Below are 21,799 nucleotides of genomic sequence, written 5' to 3'. Positions count from 1 at the left end.
AATCCAAAATTTGATTATCTAATCCATGATGGGGGATGAAAAACCATAAAATAGCCATTTTAGCATATGGTATTTAATATTTCTTGAGATTACTCATTTATTGTTCTTAGTTGAATTCAAGGCCTACGAGCCAAAGAGATTTTTAGTTGCTATCACCTCAGATATATATATATATATATATATATATATATATATAATCTTTTACTTAGCTTTATTCTTTTCAGTTTTAAAACACTGGGAAACCTTGCCAAAGTACATTTTCCAAAGGAAAATCTCCACCAAGAGCTCAAATTGGTGCTAATCTAGTTAAGAAATACAACTCTTGGCAATTGTAGAATGGAGTCCTCTTGTTTTGCTTCTATTGCTGGCTATAACTGTCCCCATGAGTAAGTCTTTATTTCTACCCTGTACTTCACTGAATTGTTCCCTGAGCACTGAGTATTAACCTGTCTGTAAGAAGATTCCAATGCCATTTGTGCTCACATCTGCATGGAAGGGCAAGACCTAGCATACACTCTGGCATTAACAGTTGCTGTTAAAGTAGTTTGTTTGTATGAGGATTCATGGGGGCTGTCTTTGCATGTATCCTATTAGCATTCTTGGAATCCAAATAATCCTGGAGATAAAGTTATTTCAGGTCCTGAAATAATAATAACAGGTACTGTGTTAGCAAATCCTTTTGCTTCACTTGAGAGCAAAGCTCAAGCATTGGAAGGAGGGTGTGTGGTACTTGCCCAGCCTCATCTTGGCCTCCTAGCCTTTTACTCAAATCCTGTTGCTGTCGTTGTACCCATGACCTCTTGAAGCACTAGGAACTATCTAGATGCTGTTTAGAGGTTGAGAGCCATTGGTGACAATTCTTTGGTGTCTATATGAACTGCTTGCTCTTTGCCTAATGTTTCACTTCTCTTGTCACTTGAGGGATTTCCAGATGACATATGTGGGAGGAAAACAGAAAAATTGAGTGTGTTAGAGTTTTGTTTTTAATAATGACATTATACATTAAAAATTTTTTTAATAATTTTCACTTGGAACCACACTTCAGAGACTATAATAGCTGCCCACTATTTTTCTCTAGGACATCTAGAATTGTTGTAAAAACTATGACCAAAATGGTTAAGACAGACTTTTCTTTCATTGTTGCTGGCAAGTTTTAGCTCATTCTCAAGGTTTAAAAGCATTAGTTATTAGTTATGAATATGATTTTACAGTGATCTTTTAGTACGCTTGTCTGTCTTCACAATTAGTAGGAAACACTTGAGTTCTACTTCCAATACCTCCATCCTGGTTTCTCAGAAAGTTACAGGTAAATATGCTTGGAGATATTTTCCTCTCATGGAAGGCATGTACTTCTCTAGCTGCAAGTTGTTCTTGGCTAAAGACTCAGAGAAGATAAAATAACCTTGAGCAAGATATTCTTTGTTGGAAAACTTTGAGGATTGTGTGACTGTGTTCCACTCTCAAAACTTAGGGCTTTGACAGACTTGACAGGGACAAAGATATGTCAAAGGTCAACTTGCAAAAACCTATACACCATGGAGAGATTGGGGCAACCCAAGAAATTGACAGGTGAAACAGAGGGGTTCGGGACATACTCAGTGTTCTAACGTATTGAATAAATATAATCTCGGGGGAGCAGGTCAGTGGTGAAGAATCCGCTGCCAATGCAGGAGACGCAGGTTTGATCCTTGGGTTGGGAAGGTCCCCTGGAGGAGGAAATAGCAACCCACTCCAGTATTCTTGCCTGGAGAATTCCATGGGCAAAGGAGCTGGAGCCTGGTGGGCGACAGTCCATAGGGTTGCAGAGTCAAACATGACTGAGCATGCATGCACACGAGGCAGCAGGCATAGAATATGATTATAATGGAGGAAATGGACAAATTAACGGACTCTCCTAACACCACATGTCTGAAGAGTGTGTCAACAAAAAGAGGATGCTCAGTATGGGGTTGTTATTTTGGCACATTTACCGAGCACTCTCAAAGGGGTGGGGCTAGTAGAAACTGAATCTGATAGACAAGAAAGTTCCAGTCACCAGAGATGGGGATTTGGCTATAGAGCAGGACCTGGTCTAGATGAAATGGCCCTTAAGATATTCCTTTGTTCTGATCAGCTCTTCTGCCCATGAATGAACATTCTGGTTGGTTATCTGGCTCCTGATATCTTGGTGATGTGAAAGGGCCTGACCTGGAAAGATCCCCTGTGAGAGAGTAAACTGGCATACCTGATCATGTACCAGCCTTTTAGAAATCCCTCAGTGTGAGTTTCCCTCAGTGGGATGCAAACAGTTCTCTAAGACCTAGCCAAGCACACATGCAGACTTGTAATGCTGAAGGGCATGGAACAGCCAGCCTCCCAGGGATCTGTCATAGCTCATCACACCAGGAATGGCCCAGTCTAATCAGGCCTAATCAAATTGCCAGGAGGGGAGACACTTGATAAAGCCTGGTCCGAGAGAAGTCTGACTGCGGGCCCTGGTTCTGATAGTTAGATGATGTTAGGAACTCTCAGAAGAATAGGACAGAGACCTACTGAGTGGATCTGCTATATAAACATGTGCTTTGTCACCAAGGAATTGGGTCAGAGATTCCATCAGGGCTGACTTCACAGTGGGACATCAGCTTAGATTGTTGAATACCCGCTTTTTCTGCTCAAGAGTGAGACTGATTCTTGAATCTAAAAAATGGGTAGAACTACAAGAATGGATTAAGGATTTATCAAGTCTATTATATTTTTGTTTCTAGGAACTGGGAAGAAAAAAAAAACTTAAGCACAAATAGAAACATTTAGGGATAGAACTGGCTTCAGGCACAGCCTGACACTTGGGCTCAAATGATGTCACCAGATTTCTCTTGTCTCAGATCCATGTTGCCTTGTATCTCATACAGATTCTCCCCTGCTGAGGTCACAAAATGCCAGCTACTCTTGATCCATTCCCAGCATTTCGAATACAGCAGAAGAGAGAAAGAATCTCTTTCACAGAGCCCTTGAATAGCTCCTTTATTATAGTTGAGTAACCTGTCCATCCCTGAACTTACCACTTGGAAATATGATTCTCTGATTGGTCAGTGCCTGAGTCATTTGACCACCTGTGAAACTAAGGGTGTAAATGCCTTCACTAGAGAAGTACCTAGGAGGTGTTTGAGGAAGTCCTGTCTGCTAAGGAGTATGTAACAACTCACCTGCCCAATCAGCTAGCCCTAAAAATGGACATCACTGGGAGGCCACCACTGGCCTTGGTGACCCAAGCAAGAGGATGGGAGCTAGCAGACCCTTTCCCACCCCTTCACCCTTCCTTCCATCCACCACAACTATCACTATAGTTTTGTATTTTCTTCATTACTTATTCAACTTCACAAATGTTGCTTGAACACCTATCATAAACCTAGAATTGTAGGAGGTATTAGAAGGGGATAATCTACAGGTAGAAAGTTAGAAGCACTTTCCACATGAACAGTTAGAGAAAAACTACCACTTTTTTATTTCTAATATAATAATGTAAAGTCAAACACATTATGTACTTGTGCAACTTTTGCTTTATACTTAGCCTAAGGAGTGGGGTTGATTGTCAGAATAATTAATGGTAAGGAAGGCATACCATTCATTTGTAAGAAAACAATTTGTATTTTCCAAATATTATTCACTAATTAGGTAATTGAGTAGTGATAGCACTATTTTATATGTAAGGATATCGATATTCTATCACAAAGTACATCAAAAAGATAATTATTTCAGGATCCAGAATACGTTTAGTTTTTACTCTTAACAATCATTCATCTTTTTTCTTTTTAATTTCATTAGCTGAAACTTTAGTTTTTTTTTTTTTTTTTGGTTTCAACAAATCATCTTTATTTATTTATTTATTTATTTTTTGCTTTGGCTTAATTTTTTATTTTTTATTTATTTATTTATTTTTTATTTTATTTTATTTTATTTTTTTAGTCATACATTGATATGAATCAGCCATAGATTTACACGTATTCCCCATCCCAATCCCCTCTCCCACCTCCCTCTCCACCCAATTCCTCTGGGTCTTCCCAGTGCACCAGGTCCGAGCACTTGTCTCATGCATCCCACCTGGGCTGGTGATCTGTTTCACCATAGATAGTATACATGCTGTTCTTTTGAAATATCCCACCCTCACATTCTCCCACAGAGTTCAAAAGTCTGTTCTGTATTTCTGTGCCTCTTTTTCTGTTTTGCATATGGGGTTATCGTTACCATCTTTCTAAATTCCATATATATGTGTTAGTATGCTGTAATGTTCTTTATCTTTCTGGCTTACTTCACTCTGTAAAAGGGGCTCCAGTTTCATCCATCTCATTAGGACTGGTTCAAATGAATTCTTTTTAACGGCTGAGTAATATTCCATGGTGTATATGTACCACAGCTTCCTTATCCATTCATCTGCTGATGGGCATCTAGGTTGCTTCCATGTCCTGGCTATTATAAACAGTGCTGTGATGAACATTGGGGTGCACGTGTCTCTTTCAGATCTGGTTTCCTCAGTGTGTATGCCCAGAAGTGGGATTGCTGGGTCATATGGCAGTTCTATTTCCAGTTTTTAAAGAAATCTCCACACTGTTTTCCATAGCGGCTGTACTAGTTTGCATTCCCACCAACAGTGTAAGAGGGTTCCCTTTTCTCCACACCCTCTCCAGCATTTATTGCTTGTAGACTTTTGGATAGCAGCCATCCTGACTGGCGTGTAATGGTACCTCATTGTGGTTTTGATTTGCATTTCTCTAATAATGAGTGATGTTGAGCATCTTTTCATGTGTTTGTTAGCCATCTGTATGTCTTCTTTGGAGAAATGTCTGTTTAGTTCTTTGGCCCATTTTTTGATTGGGTCATTTATTTTTCTGGACTTGAGCTTCAGGAGTTGCTTGTATATTTTTGAGATTAATCCTTTGTTTCTTCATTTGCTATTATTTTCTCCCAATCTGAGGGCTGTCTTTTCACCTTACTTATAGTTTCCTTTGTAGTGCAAAAGCTTTTAAGTTTCATTAGGTCCCATTTGTTTAGTTTTGCTTTTATTTCCAATATTCTGGGAGGTGGGTCATAGAGGATCTTGCTGTGATTTATGTCGGAGAGTGTTTTGCCTATGTTCTCCTCTAGGAGTTTTATAGTTTCTGGTCTTACATTTAGATCTTTAATCCATTTTGAGTTTATTTTTGTGTATGGTGTTAGAAAGTGTTCTAGTTTCATTCTTTTACAAGTGGTTGACCAGTTTTCCCAGCACCACTTGTTAAAGAGGTTGTCTTTTTTCCATTGTATATCCTTGCCTCCTTTGTCAAAGATAAGGTGTCCATAGGTTCGTGGATTTATCTCTGGGCTTTCTATTCTTTCCATTGGTCTATATTTCTGTCTTTGTGCCAGTACCATACTGTCTTGATGACTGTGGCTTTGTAGTAGAGTCTGAAGTCAGGCAGGTTGATTCCTCCAGTTCCATTCTTCTTTCTCAAGATTACTTTGGCTATTCGAGGTTTTTTGTATTTCCATACAAATTGTGAAATTCTTTGGTCTAGTTCTGTGAAAAATACCGTTGGTAACTTGATAGGGATTGCATTGAATCTATAGATTGCTTTGGGTAGAATAGCCATTTTGACAATATTGATTCTTCCAATCCATGAACACGGTATGTTTCTCCATCTGTTTGTGTCCTCTTTGATTTCTTTCATCAGTGTTTTATAGTTTTCTATGTATAGGTCTTTTGTTTCTTTAGGTAGATATACTCCTAAGTATTTTATTCTTTTTGTTGCAATGGTGAATGGTATTGTTTCTTTAATTTCTCTTTCTGTTTTTTCATTGTTAGTATATAGGAATGCAAGGGATTTCTGTGTGTTAATTTTATATCCTGCAACTTTACTATATTCATTGATTAGCTCTAGTAATTTTCTGGTAGAGTCTTTAGGGTTTTCTATGTAGAGGATCATGTCATCTGCAAACAGTGAGAGTTTCACTTCTTCTTTTCCTATCTGGATTCCTTTTACTTCTTTTTCTGCTCTGATTGCTGTGGCCAGAACTCCCAACACTATGTTGAATAGTAGTGGTGAGAGTGGGCACCCTTGTCTTGTTCCTGATTTAAGGGGAAATGCTTTCAATTTTTCACCATTGAGGGTGATGCTTGCTGTGGGTTTGTTATATATAGCTTTTATTATGTTGAGGTATGTTCCTTCTATTCCTGCTTTTTGGAGAGTTTTAATCATAAATGAGTGTTGAATTTTGTCAAAGGCTTTCTCTGCATCTATTGAGAGAATCATATGGTTTTTATCTTTCAATTTGTTAATGTGGTGTATTACATTGTGGGATTTGCGGATATTGAAGAATCCTTGCATTCCTGGGATAAAGCCCACTTGGTCATGGTGTATGATTTTTTTAATATGTTGTTGGATTCTGTTTGCTAGAATTTTGTTAAGGATTTTTGCATCTATGTTCATCAGTGATATTGGCCTGTAGTTTTCTTTTTTTGTGGCATCTTTGTCTGGTTTTGGAATTAGGGTGATGGTGGCCTCATAGAATGAGTTTGGAAGCTTACCTTCCTCTGCAATTTTCTGGAAGAGTTTAAGTAAGATAGGTGTTAGCTCTTCTCTAAATTTTTGGTAGAATTCAGCTGTGAAGCCATCTGGTCCTGGGCTTTTGTTTGCTGGAAGATTTTTGATTACAGTTTTGATTTCCTTGCTTGTGATGGGTCTGTTAAGATCTTCTATTTCTTCCTGGTTCAGTTTTGAAAAGTTATACTTTTCTAAGAATTTGTCCATTTCTTCCAAGTTGTCCATTTTATTGGCATAGAGCTGCTGGTAGTAGTCTCTTATGATCCTTTGTATTTCAGTGTTGTCTGTGGTGATCTCTCCATTTTCATTTCTAATTTTGTTAATTTGGTTCTTCTCTCTTTGTTTCTTAATGAGTCTTGCTAATGGTTTGTCAATTTTGTTTATTTTTTCAAAAAACCAGCTTTTAGCTTTGTTGATTTTTGCTATGGTCTCTTTAGTTTCTTTTGCATTTATTTCTGCCCTGATTTTTAAGATTTCTTTCCTTCTGCTAACCCTGGGGTTCTTCATTTCTTCCTTCTCTAGTTGCTTTACGTGTAGAGTTAGGTTATTTATTTGGTTTTTTTCTTGTTTCTCGATGTAAGCCTGTAATGCTATGAACCTTCCCCTTAGCACTGCTTTTACAGTGTCCCATAGGTTTTGGGTTGTTGTGTTTTCATTTTCATTCATTTCTATACATATTTTGATTTCTTTTTTGATTTCTTCTATGATTTGTTGGTTATTCAGAAGCGTGTTATTTAGCCTCCATATGTTTGAATTTTTAACAATTTTTTTCCTGTAATTGAGATCTAATCTTGCTGCACTGTGGTCAGAAAAGATGACTGGAATGATTTCAATTTTTCTGAATTTTCCAAGACCAGATTTATGGCCCAGGATGTGATCTATTCTGGAGAAGGTTTCGTGTGCACTTGAGAAAAAGGTGAAGTTGATTGTTTTGGGGTGAAATGTCCTATAGATATCAATTAGGTCTAGCTGGTCCATTGTGTCATTTAAGGTTTGTGTTTCCTTGTTAATTTTCTGTTTAGTTGATCTATCCATAGTTGTGAGTGGGGTATTAAAGTCTCCCACTATTATTGTGTTACTATTAATTTCCTCTTTCATACTCGTTAGTGTTTGCCGCACATATTGCGGTGCTCCTATGTTGGGTGCATATATATTTATAATTGTTATATCTTCTTCTTGGATTGATCCTTTGATCATTATATAGTGTCCTTCTTTGTCTCTTTTCACATCCTTTATTTGAAAGTCTATTTTATCTGATATGAGTATTGCGACTCCTGCTTTCTTTTGGTCTCCGTTTGCATGAAATATTTTTTTCCAGCCCTTCACTTTTAGTCTGTATGTGTCTCTTGCTTTGAGGTGGGTCTCTTGTAGACAGCATATATAGGGGTCTTGTTTTTGTATCCATTCAGCCAATCTTTGTCTTTTGGTTGGGGCATTCAACCCATTTACATTTAGGGTAATTATTGATAGGTGTGGTCCCGTTGCCATTTACTTTGCTGTTTTGGGTTCACGTTTATACAACCTTTCTGCATTTCCTGTCTAGAGAAGATCCTTTAGCATTTGTTGAAGAGCTGGTTTGGTGGTGCTGAATTCTCTCAGCTTTTGCTTATCTGTAAAGCTTTTGAATTCTCCTTCATATCTGAATGAGATCCTTGCTGGATACAGTAATCTAGGTTGTAGGTTGTTCTCTTTCATTACTTTCAGTACGTCCTGCCATTCCCTTCTGGCCTGGAGGGTTTCTATTGAGAGATCAGCTGTTATCCTTATGGGGATCCCTTTGTGTGTTATTTGTTGTTTCTCCCTTGTTGCTTTTAATATTTGTTCTTTGTGTTTGGTCTTTGTTAATTTGATTAATATGTGTCTTGGGGTGTTTTGCCTTGGGTTTATCCTGTTTGGGACTCTCTGGGCTTCTTGGACTTGGGTGGCTATTTCCTTCCCCATTTTAGGGAAGTTTTCAGCTATTATCTCCTTGAGTATTTTCTCATGGCCTTTCTTTTTGTCTTCTTCTTCTGGAATTCCTATGATTCGAATGTTGGGGCATTTCACATTGTCCCAGAGGTCCCTGAGGTTGTCCTCATTTCTTTTGATCCTTTTTTCTTTTTTCCTCTCTGCTTCATTTATTTCCACCATTTTATCTTCTATCTCAATTATCCTATCTTCTGCTTCCATTAGTCTACTCTTGGTTCCCTCCAAAGTGTTTTTGATCTCATTCATTGCATTATTCATTTTTAATTGACTCTTTTTTATTTCTTCTAGGTCTTTATTAAACATTTCTTGTATCTTTTCAATCTTTGTCTCCAGGCTATTTATCTGTAACTCCATTTTGTTTTCAAGATTTTGGATCATTTTTATTATCATTATTCTAAATTCTTTTTCAGGTAGAGTCCCTATCTCCTCCTCTTTTGTTTGACTTGGTGGGCATTTTTCATGTTCCTTTACCTGTTGGGTATTTCTTTGCCTCTTCATCTTGTTTAGATTGCTGTGTCTGGAGTGGGCTTTCTGTATTTTGGAGGTCTGTGGTTCCTTTTTATTGTGGAGGATTTACCCAGTGGGTGGGGTTAGACGATTGGCTTGTCAAGGTTTCCTGGTTAGGGAAGCTTGCGTCAATGTTCTGGTGCGTGGAATTTGATTTCTTCTCTTTGGAGAGCAATGGAGTGCCCAGTAATGAGTTTTGAGATGGGTCTATGTGTTAGGTGTGTCCTTGGGCAGGCTGTATGTTGACATTCACGGCTATGTTCCTGCGTTGCTGGAGAATTTGCGTGGTATGTCTTGCTCTAAAACTTATTGGCTCTTGGGAGGTGGTTGGTTTCAGTGTAGGTATGGAGGCTTTTGGACAGTCACTTATTACTTAAAGTTCCTTGTAGTCAGGAGTTTTCTGGTGTTCTCAGGTTTTGGGCTTAAGTCTCCTGCCTCTGGATTTCAGTTTTATTCTTCCTGTAGTCTCAGGACTTCTCCAACTATACAGCACTGATAAGAAAACTTCTAGGTTAATGGCGAAAAGATTCTCCCCCGTTAGGGACACCCAGAGAGGTTCACAGAGTTACATGAAGAAGAGGAGAGGGAAGAGGGAGATAGAGATGAGCAGGAGGAGAAAAAGGGGGACTCAAGAGGAGAGAGACAGATCTACGCAGCTGTCTGTTCCCAGAGTGTTCTCCGTAGCCCAGTGACCTACCAAGATTCTCAGAATTGGATTGGGAAGAGAAGGGGAAAGGAGGAAATAGAGGTGTTCTGAGGTAGAAAACAGAGAGTCAAGATTGGGAGAGAATAATCTTCAGTTTAAAAATAGGGCTTCTCTTCTTTTTTTTTTGTAAGGTTATAGTGTATTGAAAATGAAAATTAAGGAGTAGTAGAGGAGTACTAGAGGACTTTAAAAGAAATAAGAGAAAAAGAAGAATAGAAAATAGAAGAGAAAGAGGAAAGAAAAAAAAAAAGAGAAAAAAAAGAGAAGAAAAAAAAAAAGAAAGAAAAAAAAATTTTTTTTCCCCTAATTAAAAAAATCGTAAAAATCTATGGAAATGACAGTTAAGGAGTAATGGGGGAGTAATAGGGGATTTTAAAGGAAAATAAAAGAGAAAAAATAAAAAAGAAAAAATAATAAAAAGAAAGAAAAAACAAGAGAAAAAAGTAAAATTATATCTAGGAGTTTCTCTGGAGCTGTTGTGGTCAGTGTGGGTTCGGCTCAGTTTCAGATAGCTCCTCGTTCCAGCTTACACTTCTCGATATCTATAGGGCCCTTCCGGTGTAGTCCGTGTTTTCTACGGGGATTTTAATCTGTTGCACCAGTCCCTTCTAAAGCGGTTCCCTTTGTTTATTTGGCTTCTGTTTGCTGGTCTCTTCAGAGCCTCATTTCCGCCCTGACACAGGCGGGCGGAGGTGGACTCTTATTCAGGTAGCTAGTTCCGTCGCTCTGCGGGGCGGGGCTGGCGCTGCCGGGAGGGGCTGACGCTCCTCTCTCCGTCTGCGCTGCTCAGGCTCCCGGCTGCTCTATATGGAGCGCGCCCCGCGCTGCGCGAGGTTCCAGCCCTCGGGTGTTCCACAAAAGCGCGGAAGGAAAAGCTGCGCCTGCTCTCTGTGCCTTCCCCGTCAGAGCGGTCCAGGCAGCGAGGGGCTTGGTGGGCGCACTCTCCCCAGGTGTGGCGCGCCCACTCCCTTCCGCGGACCCGGTCTCAGTTTCCGCTGGCGCCAGTCGGTGCGCGCGCCCTCTGCCCTCCGCGTCCCCAGCCCCAGTCCCCGCCCGCGCCGGTCGGGTGCCTGCGCCCTGTGTCTCGCCGCGACCTTCCCCTCCCCCCTGCCTCCTGCCTCCGGCGGGGCTGGGCCGGTCAGCAGCCTGCAAGCTCCTCTCTGGACCCTCTCGGTCTCTTTGTTCTGCGAACGGCCGGCAGTGTGTTCGGGCCGGTTAATTTTCTCTCTCTCTTTTGGTCTCCCACAGCTCAAGTTGGCAACTCACAGAAGCTCCCTCCGATTGTCCTCAGGGCACTCAGGCCCAGACCCTACCCCAAGCAATGCCGCCTAAGACTCCCTTCCCGGGACGGATCTCTGTCCTTAGCTCTTTTGTCTCACTTTTAATCTTTTATATTTTGTCCTACCTCCTTCCGAAGACAATGGGCTGCTTTTCTGGGCGCCTGATGACCTCAGCTAGCGATCAGAAGTTGTTTTGCGAAGTTTGCTCTGCGTTCAGTTATTCTTTTGATGAATTTGTAGGAGAGAAAGTGGTCTCCCCGTCCTACTCCTCCGCCATCTTGGCTCCTCTCTCCGAAACTTTAGTTTTTAAGATACAGTCAGGTAGCAACTTACTCAACGTTCCTTGGATTTTTCTCAAGTATAAATCTGAGTTATTCCTCTCATCAGTGATTTCTGATTATCCTAAGGATCAATTCCAAACTCCTTAGCATGGTACCAGTCCCCTCTTTCATCTTCTTACCCCAATTTTCCCAGCTGTACCCCATATCATCCATTCTGAACTATTTACAGTTCCCCAGATGCACAAGTTCTCCCATCTCTCTGCCTTCTCACACGCTTTTCCTTTTGTCTACTTTTTTCTACTCTTTTGTCTTGCTATTCCCCAGCCATCTGTTACTCATCCAGCAGGTCTCAATGAAGATATCACCTCCTCCAGGAAGTCTTCCTTGACAATCTCTTGAGACTGGACTAAGTGTTCCTTTTTTGCTTCCTTATCTCCCTCCACTTTCCTTATCATGACCTTCATCAGCCTATGCTATTAAGTGCCTGTTTGCCTCTGAGTCTCTCTAACAAGAACAAGAGTTGCATGAATTCCCAAATACAAGGAAAATAGAGTGGGCCCTGTGTTTTCACAGCTGTTCTCTGGAAGCTTAGTTCAATAAATATTTTTTGAATGAATAAATGAATGAAGAATGAGCCATTTATTATTTGTTGATTTCTTATATTTCCTCAGAATTACAACCGCCCCCCTGTGATGGCATTAGCCATCCCCATCGCCGTGAAATTCCTCCACAGAGGCAACAAGGAACTGTGCAGGAATATGTCCAACTACCTGTCCCTGGCTGCAATTACCAAGGCGGACCTCCTGGCTGATCACACAGAGGTTATAGTAAAGAGCATACTCCAAGGTATGGTGTAAAGGCTGAGCCTGGGGATGTGTTTTAGGAGTCGTTTTAAAGTATTTTCATAAAGCAGCTACGGTTTGTGGGAAGTGAGACTTAAGTATTGAGAGGTACATTGCATTCTCTGCTTTGCCACTAGGAGTCTGGAGGTAAGCTTACTTGAATTGGGTGAGTCTGGGTCTCTTCACCAGGTAGGTGAATTCTTTAAACTCCTTAGATGAGTTGTATGCCATTCCATTCTCCAGGGGATCTTCCTGACCCAGGGATTGAACCTGGGTCTCCTGCATTGCAAGCAGATTCTTTACCAGCTGAGCCACTAGGAAGGCCCTTCTTTGTGCTTCTTTCCAACGCTATGGGTCTCATTTGGAGATTGTCTTTTCTGTGCCTCTGGTCATCTTGTCCAGCCACCAAATGTGCAGAACCTGTCTGTACTGACTGGACCGTGTTCCACTGCTCTCGGTGGCAGATGGAAAAGCTCATAATCTGAAGTTTTCCAAAAGTATGAAATGCCAAATAAAATACCCCAGAGAATGTGTAAAGACTTCTTAAATGTGAACGTGATTTAGAACTGATTTGTAATTGTATTAAGTACTATCATGGAGCATCAGATCAGGACGTCTCTGTTAATGCTTTCATATTTGAATGAGAGAGATCAAGTTAGTCCAGTCAGAACATTCTCTTCTCTTGTGGTTTTTCCTTTGGTTTTAGATCTCTCAGAAACTTCTTTCTTGTGTGTGGTTTGGGAATCAAAGAACAATATATGGTATTATTTGATATGTACTCAAATATCCCCAGCCTTAAACGTCCGAAGTCCTTGAGTATCTTGGCCGACCTTTGACTGCCACATGCCCCACATGCTCAAGTGGAGCATCAACTTTTTGGAAAGAGCTCCCACACCAAGTGTTTCTGAAAGTCCCCAATATTCTCTTCTTGGTACAGCAGAGTGTGGTGATATCCGTGTACACCACTCTGAGCCCAGCAAACTCTGTGGCTGCTACCATGAAGATCCCAGGAACGGACTTGACCCCATACTGCACTGCCTGGGATGGCAACCTCTGTCTCTTTGTGCTGCTGCTTCCTCAGTCCACTGCGGTAGCATGGGGCAGGATGCGGGATGGGGAAGAACACCTGTCTTTCTCCTTGATGTTACACTTTGGTAGAGAGCCAGAGAAAGGTTGCTTGGCTCCCAGCGTCAAAGTATGATATTGAATTTTCAGTAAAATATGTTGTTCCATTTTATCTAAAATTCTTTCTCTCTCCCCTGGCCTCAACTACTCACCCAAGAGTCAGGCTAGTAACACATGAATCCTCCAGTTCTCAAAATACCTGTGGCCCACCATGGACCATTGTACCAGACATTCATTGTACTAGACATTTCCAAGAAGAATTCTTAGTATCCACCCTTAGCCCCAGACATCTGACCGGCCAGCCTAGTGATCTGCCAGATGCCAGTCTGCCTAAACCCCAGTCATGACAGTGGAATTTTATCACTCTGCCTGTACTCCCTTCTGAAGACTTATTGATATTACTAGTACATATTATTCACTTCTCATTTTCTTCAGCTACAAGATTGAATTGCTAATTTCTCTTTGTACATGATCTTAAATTTGCTAGAAGTCCAGGAAGGCAATTATGCTTTTTTACCACCTTGGCTACATATTTGGTACAGATTTTATAGGAATTACAAACACTTACACATGCCACACATTTTAAAGTCATGGTAGTTAGACTTGCAAGTAACTGACTTATGAGGGGAAAACATTAACTTGTCTCTCTGTAGCAGCCAAGAACTTAGCTCATGTATTTGTTTTTTTAATTTTTTTGAAATGCACTTTCAGTGACAAAGAAATCTTTTGAAATACAAAATACACTTTCTGAGTTCACTGCAAGTATTTGAAATAAACAACTGATTTAGTTTATTTGATCCAGAACTATGCAAACCATCATAAAATAAATGATAATTTAACCTATGAAAGGTTGAGACTAAATATTTCAGGGTTAGTTTTTTGGACTGATGTGTCTGTAAGATACTGCAATCACTCACACAAGCCTACCAGACTTTGAGTTGCAAAACAGAAGGGATCTTTGTGTCTCTGAGTAGTAAGTTTCTGCTTTGCAAATCTGTGTATGTATACCCTGCTTAACATTGGCATTTCTTAGTTTTCTCCCCTTTAGATCTTCCTCCTTGATTTATATTATCCTAATCCTTATTCTCCTGTTTTTATACTTCTGCAGAAAATGCTAAAGTGTTAGTTATTTGATTTGATCTGAGTTTTCATAACACTGGAATTATAAAATTCGGTTACCCAGAAAGTGCCTGAATCCCTACCAATTGTCATCCATTCAGTGATAACAATAATAATTGTAATAACAGTAATAACTACAATGGTTAGAATTTATTTCATGCTCCCTTTATGCCAAATGCTGAACTAAGCATTTTATACCAATGAAGTCATTTAATCCTCACAAAAATTCCTTAATCAAAGTCCTATTATTATCCCATTTACCAATTAGTTATATTTTAAGTAACAGAAGCTCAGGTATAAACAGTTTTATGATTAAAAATAGGAAGAGAAGGAGGAGGAGGAATCCCTTATTGGCACACATGACTAAAAAAAATGCATTAGTATATCAGTCTTCCCATATGGCTTGATTCAGGACTCAAATGTGATCCCCAAAAGTCATTACTCAGTTCTGCTTCCTGTGGATTGGTTTCACTTTCATGTTTCATGTAATGGGCCTCTCTATCTTCCAGCTCACATTATCATGAATACCAGTTAAGAAAAAGAAATTCCATATCTCTGTTTGACCTGACATGGGCCACATGTCAATTTCTGAACCAATCTATCATTGTTGCAGGGGGATATCGTACTTCAACTGGCCGGACTTGGGTCATGAGCCACACTCAGAGCAGGAGTTCATAGTAAACGGCAGCAGAACCACATGGATGGGGATTAGATAACCCCCAAGTCCATACCTGTTGCTAACAGTGTTGTAAATTAATACTGGGCAAGCCTTATGTCCCTGAATCAGGAGGATCCCTGGAGAAGGGCATGGCAACCCACTCCAATATTCTTGCCTAGAGAATCCCGTGACAGAGGAGCCTGGTGGGCTATAGCCACCAGCATCAGATCACAAAGCATCAGACACAACTGAAGCAACTTAGTAGCAGCAGCAGCAGCAAGCCTTATATAAATGTCTACTTTTATTCCTTTATACTTCTTAAGAGATTCAGTTCATTGCTTTGGCATGCCAAGATCTAACTGATAATGATCCTTCCATTTCAATATATCTGCAATTCTTCCAGAGTTCTTGCTGTCTGTAAATTTTATGAACAGAACCATTCTACCTTCTTTTTAAAACACTATTGAAAAGGTACATCTGATGCAGCCAGTATTCTTCCATAGACAGAGGAACCTGGAGGTCCATGAGGTCTCAAAGAGTTGGACATGACTGTTAGTTGCCTAGTTGTGTTGGACTCTTTGTGACCCCATGGACTGTAGCCCACCAGGCTCCTCTGTCCATGGAATTCTCCAGGCAAGAATACTGAAGTGGGTAGGCATTCCCTTCTCCAGGGCATCTTTTGGATCCAGGGATCAAACCAGGGTTTCCTGCTTTGCCGGTGATTCTTTACTGTCTGAGCCACAAGGGAAGCCCAAATCAATCATGAGAGACTGTCAGATGGGCTTAAATATTTATCCCTGAAGACTAGTTCCAAGCCAGTTTTTTGCTACTTCCCACTATTAATGATTGTATATAAGTTATACTGTTTACTTTTACATTAAATATAACTACAAATTCATTTATTTAAATTCCTTAGATCTGTTTGTCTGTTTTGTGTTCTTTGAATTCTCCCAGTGAAAAGAAAATTGTGAAAGTCCTTCTTGGAGAGAGGATTAAAAGCATGAGCAAAATGTTGTCTTGATTTGTGCTTGAGAGCTAAGGAGATAGAAAACCTGAATGTCCCTATATCAAATAATTCTATCAATATTTTTAAATCAGCCCACCAAAAAAAAAGAAGGCTGTCACATTTAGCACTATATGCAAATTGGAACAAATTTGCAAGGAGTGATTACAGTCTTATCTAAACTTTTTCATATAATTTAAAAAGAAGTACATTCTCCAACTAATTCTATAAGGCAGGCATGAAAGTGAAAATCGCTCAGTCGGGTCCGACTCTTTTCCACCCCATGGGCTGTACAGTCTGTGGAATTCTCCAGGCCAGGATACTGGAGTGGGTAGCCTTTCCCTTCTCCAGGGGATCTTCCAACCTAGAGATCGTACCCAGGTCTCCCGTATTGCAGGCAGATTCTTTACCAGCTAAGCCACAAGGAAATAAGGCAGGTTTAGCAGTGATATCAGTACCAAAAGACAATATAGGAAAGAAAAATATAGACTCATCTTAGTTATGAACATGGATGCACAAATCATAAATAAAAATTTTAGGAAAATAGTTCTAGCAATGCATAAAGAAAATAATTCTCAACATTCATTGAGTTCTTGCTCTGTACCCAGTTCAGTTCAGTTCAGTTGCTCAGTCGTGTCCAACTCTGTGACCCCGTGGACTGCAGCTCGCCAGGCCTCCCTGTCCATCACCAACTCCCGGAGTTTACTCAAACTCATGTCTATTGAGTAGGTGATGCCATCCAACCATCTCATCCTCTGTCGCCCCCTTCTCCTCCTGCCTTCAATCTTTCCCAGCATCAGGGTCTTTCAAATGAGTCAGTTCTTCGCATCAGGTGGCAAAAGAATTGGAGCTTCAGCTTCAGCATTAGTCCTTCCAATGAATATTCAGGACTGATTTCCGTAGGATAAACTGGTTGGATCTCCTTGCAGTCCAAGGGACTCTCAACAGTCTTCTCCAACACCACAGTTCAAAAGCATCAATTCTTTGGCGCTTAATTTTCTTTATAGTCCAACTCTCACATCCATACACGACTAATGGAAAAACCAAAGCTTTGACAAGATGGACCTTGACAGCAAAGTAATGTCTCTGCTTTTTAACATGCTGTCTAGATTGGTCATACCTTTCCTTCCAAGAAGCAAGCGTCTTTTAATTTCATGGCTGCAATCACCATCTGCAGTGATTTTGGAGCCAAAATAATAATAATAATAATAAAGTCTGTCACTGTTTTCACTGTTTTCCCACCTATTTGCCATGCAGTGATAGGACCGGATGCCCTGATCTTAGTTTTCTGAATGTTGAGTTTTAACTTTTCCACTCTCCTCTTTCACTTTCATCAAGAGGCTCTTCGGTTCTTCTTTGCTTTCTGCCATAAGAGTGGTGTCATCTGCATATCTGAGGTTATTGATATTTCTCCCGTCAATCTTGATTCCAGCTTGTGCTTCATCCAGTCCAGTGTTTCTCATGATGTACTCTGCATATAAGTTGAATAAGCAGGGTGACAATATACAGCCTTGATGTACTCCTTTCTCGATTTGAAACCAGTCTTTTGTTCCATTGTTCCATGTCCAGTTCTAACTGTTGCTTCTTGATCTGCATACAGATTTCTCAGGAGGCAGATCAGGTGGTCTGGTATTCCCTCTTTAAGAATTTTCTACAGTTTATTGTGATCCATACAGTCAAAGGCTTTAGAATAGTCAATAAAGCAGAAGTAGATGTTTTTCTGGAACTCTCTTGTTTTTTCATGATCCAGTGGATGTTGGCAATTTGGTCTCTGGTTTCTCTGCGTTTTCTAAATCCAGTTTGAACATCTGGAAGTTCATGGTTCACATATTGCTGAAGCCTAGCTTGGAGAATTTTGAGTATTACTTTGCTAGTGTGTGAGATAAGTGCAATTGTGCTGTAGTTTGAGCATTCTTTGTCATTGCCTTTCTTTGGGATTGGAATGAAAACTCACCTTTTCCAGTCCTGTAGCCACTGCTGAGTTTTCCAAATTGGCTGGCATATTGAGTGCAGCACTTTCACAGCATCATCTTTTAGGATTTGAAATAGCTCAACTGGAATTCCATCACCTCCACTAGCTTTGTTCGTAGTGATGCTTCCTAAGGCCCACTTGACTTCGCATTCCAGGATGTCTGGCTCTAGGTGAATGATCACATCATCATGATTATCTGGGTCATAAAGATCTTTTTTGTATAGTTCTTCTGTGTATTCTTGCCACCTCTTTTTAATATCTTCTGCTTCTGTTAAGTCCATACCATTTCTGTCCTTTATTGAGCCCATCTTTGCATGGAATGTTCCCTTGGTATCTCTAATTTTCTTGAAGAGATCTCTAGTCTTTCCCATTCTATTGTTTTCCTCTATTTCTTTGCATTGATTGTTGAGGAAGTCTTTCTTATCTTTCCTTGGTACTCTTTGGAACTCTGCAATCAAATAGGTGTGTCTTTCCTTTTCTCCTTTGCTTTTTGCTTCTCTTTTTTTCACAGCTATTTGTAAGGCCTCCTCAGACAACCGTTTTGCGTTTTTGCACTTCTTTTTCTTGGGGATGGTCTTGATCCCTGCCTCCTGTACAATGTCACGAACCTCCATCCATAGTTCTGTACATGGTACTAGTCTTTTAACATAATTCTCCTAACAGCTTATGAGGGAAGGACTATTGTGAGTCTCACTTTGTAAAAGTTAAGTTATCCCAGGAAGAATGCAACCTAAGCATTTTGGAGAGCTTTCTAACACTTATTAAGAGGATATAATATGGATATAATTATTATATAATTATATATATATATATTATATATATAATTAAGGTTATAGTTGAGATATATGTGTGTGTGTGTGTGTGTGTGTGTGTGTGTATAGGCTTCCCAGGTGGTGCTAGTGGTAAAGAACCCACCTGCCAATGCAGGAGACATAAGGGACACAGGTTCCATTCCTGGATTGGAAAGATCACCTGGAGGATGGCATGACAACCCACTCCAGTATTCTTGACTGGAGAATCCCACGGTCAGAGGAACCTGATGGGCTACAGTCCAGAGGGTCACAAAGAGTTGGACATGACTGAAGTGACTTAACCCACACACATATACACACACTCTCCCTTTGTTCATGATAAAAAAGAAAATACCTCTCAGCAAATTAGCAATAGAAGGAAATATCCTTAATCTAATAAAGGATATCTATAAAAAGCTACAACTGAAATCATAGTTAATGGGGAAATGTTGAATGCTTCCCCCATTGAATTAATAATAAGATAAGGATATCCCTTGGGTGATTATTAAAAACAGGTTTTCTGCTTAAATCATATAAAGTAATTTAATATTTTATAACATTAGAACCTTTTCAGAGTGGAAGATTTGTTTTTCAGCTGTCATGAATAATTCTTAAAACTTGTTCTTTGCCATGTGAAGATGCTCTGTTAAACCTGTCCAGTGTTGGAATATGAAAGCACAATGAATTAGCATATCTTTTACCTAGGAAGCTGACAATATAATTGGTGATCCCTGAAATAAGGGTATCTCAACTGTAACGGATTATTTGAGAGTCTAGAGGGAAACCCTTCCCAAATTTTGATTTGGAACTCTGTAATACAACGCACACCACTACTGTCAAAACTAAAAGCAGACAGTGACGTCCTTTCCTCTGCGTTTCTGAATCAGCGGTCAAAAGAAGGAAATATGCCTCTCTGTCAATGTGTGTTTTACATAGTCCTCTGGTGCTAATCACAAGATGACCTCAAATGATTTGAAACTTAAGTAGATAGTCTTTGGAAAGAAATACACTCTTGTCTCAGCAAGAGTCCAAATTCCTTTCTGACTTCTTGGCAATAGCTTGAAAAATACTGTCTAGTTAATTATGATAAATTTACCTTATTTCTTTTTCAATGTGAGACCAAATTCAAACCACTGATTGGTAAGCTGTCTCAGAAAAATGGAGATAGAAAACTGACCTCCCATTTACTGTGGCAGTAATAATATGTACCAGATAGGGTGGGTATGAGTCTGAAATAGATAAAGCTGTTATACTTTGCCCAGTGCCTGGCACACAGTTCATCAGCGGTTACCATGATTCTTCTTTTTATTGCCATCATCATAATCATCATCATTGTTATTGTCATCACTGAGTGTCTGTCATATACCAGGCCCATATTAAAACATTAAAGGCAAAATCATAATCATTTGTGGAGTTCTGTAATCTCTGAGGAGATGCTTAGCCATTAAAAATTCATGATACAGTTATTTTTCAAAGAAAAGGTTTTAAGTTCACTGCATTATAGCTTGTTGAGGAAAAAACTCTGTTAATCAAATATTGTAGAAAACAGGCTACTAAAGTAATTCTCATTAAGAATATTCAACCTGAACATTCAACCTGAACATATAAGGATATATTAAATTTTATGTTATAAAAGTCAGTACAAATGTAGATCAAGAAATAGAGAAACATCTTGAATCAGAAAAGAATGTCTTCTGAATTGTTAACCAGGTCTTGGATCTGATGCATGTCAGAGTTTGCACCTTCCTGACTTCACCAGCAGATGTTGCTGTTAAGTAGACTAAAGCCTACACAGTTATGAACATCCATGGGCCAAGCTCTGAGAGTAACTTACCCACAGTGGAAAGGAATCTTTGTATTTGTTTGTTTGTGTTTTTGTTCACTTATTTTCTGTTAAATCCACTGGGAACAACTTAGAAATACATTTTTATGGTAACTATTTCATTTCAAAAATTATTTCAGGGTTTATAAAACATTTTTAGATACATTATCTGTCGTTATATTATTTTTATAATACCCCTTCAGCAAGTTACGCAAGTGCTGTTATCCCCAGTTTCTTGGCTGACTTGAGACTCATAAAGATCAATTGGCAGGCCTATGTCATATAGTTAGTGGATAATAATGCTAGGGTCTGAATGCTGTGTTCCTGACCCCAAGCCCAGGAAGCTTTCTTCTATACTCTAGATTTAGAAAACATAATGCAAGGATCATCAATCTGAGTTTTCAAGTTCACTGAATCAAGGAATATATAAGTGAACACACACAATTACTTTGACCAAGATTTTTAACTTTTTGAGTGGTATTTCTTAGTGGCTACAATATAGCTCTAGAAACATTTGGCCTTAATTAGCTTCTCAAAGAGTTTTCTAATATAAAATTTAACAAGAGATGAACTAAAAATCAATTATAATTTCTTCTTTTTTTGATAATCTGTTTTTTTAGGTGAAGTTAACTGAGTATAATAAATACCTGGCTCTAAGATTCTGTAATGTATACTTAATAGCCAACTGTTCTGGATATATTTTAAAGAATTAATATTTGATTAAAAGTCAACTCATGCACGTCAAAGGAAACTGTAAACAAGGTAAAAAGACAACCCTCAGAATGGAAGAAAATAGTTTCAAATGAAGCAACTGACGAAGGAGTAATCTCCAAAATATACAAGCAGCTTATGCAGCTCAATATCAGAAAACAAGCCAATGAAAAAACGGGCAGAGGACCTGAACAGACATTGCTCCAAAGAAGACATACAGGTGCCCAACAAACACATGAAAAGATGCTCAACATCATTACTTATTAGAGAAATGCAAATCAAAACCACAATGAGATATCACCACACACCAGTCAGAATGGCCATCCTCAAAAAGTCTACAAACAATAAATGCTAGAGAGGATATGGAGAAAAGGGAACCCTCTTGTACTGTTGGTGGGAATACAAACAGATACAGTCACTACAGAGAATGGTATGAAGATTCCTTTAAAAACTAGAAATA

At 39.4% G+C, this 21,799-nt stretch overlaps 1 protein-coding gene across 2 annotated transcripts in view; it reads left to right on the top strand.

Annotated features, from left to right (window-relative positions):
• Positions 1-21,799, top strand: part of VEPH1 (ventricular zone expressed PH domain containing 1) — a 248,514-nt gene that overhangs the window by 49,036 nt on the left and 177,679 nt on the right. For both annotated transcript variants that reach the window (XM_061167858.1, XM_061167857.1), the window contains exon 3: positions 11,968-12,142. In XM_061167858.1, the coding sequence (XP_061023841.1) occupies positions 11,968-12,142 (175 nt within the window). The remainder of the gene's footprint in view (positions 1-11,967; positions 12,143-21,799) is intronic.

The sequence above is a fragment of the Dama dama genome, chromosome 19, assembly GCF_033118175.1.
Source record: "Dama dama isolate Ldn47 chromosome 19, ASM3311817v1, whole genome shotgun sequence".
Classification (NCBI taxonomy): domain Eukaryota; kingdom Metazoa; phylum Chordata; class Mammalia; order Artiodactyla; family Cervidae; genus Dama; species Dama dama.
Note: the sequence above shows the minus strand (reverse complement) of the source record. Positions and strands in the feature narration are given on the sequence as shown.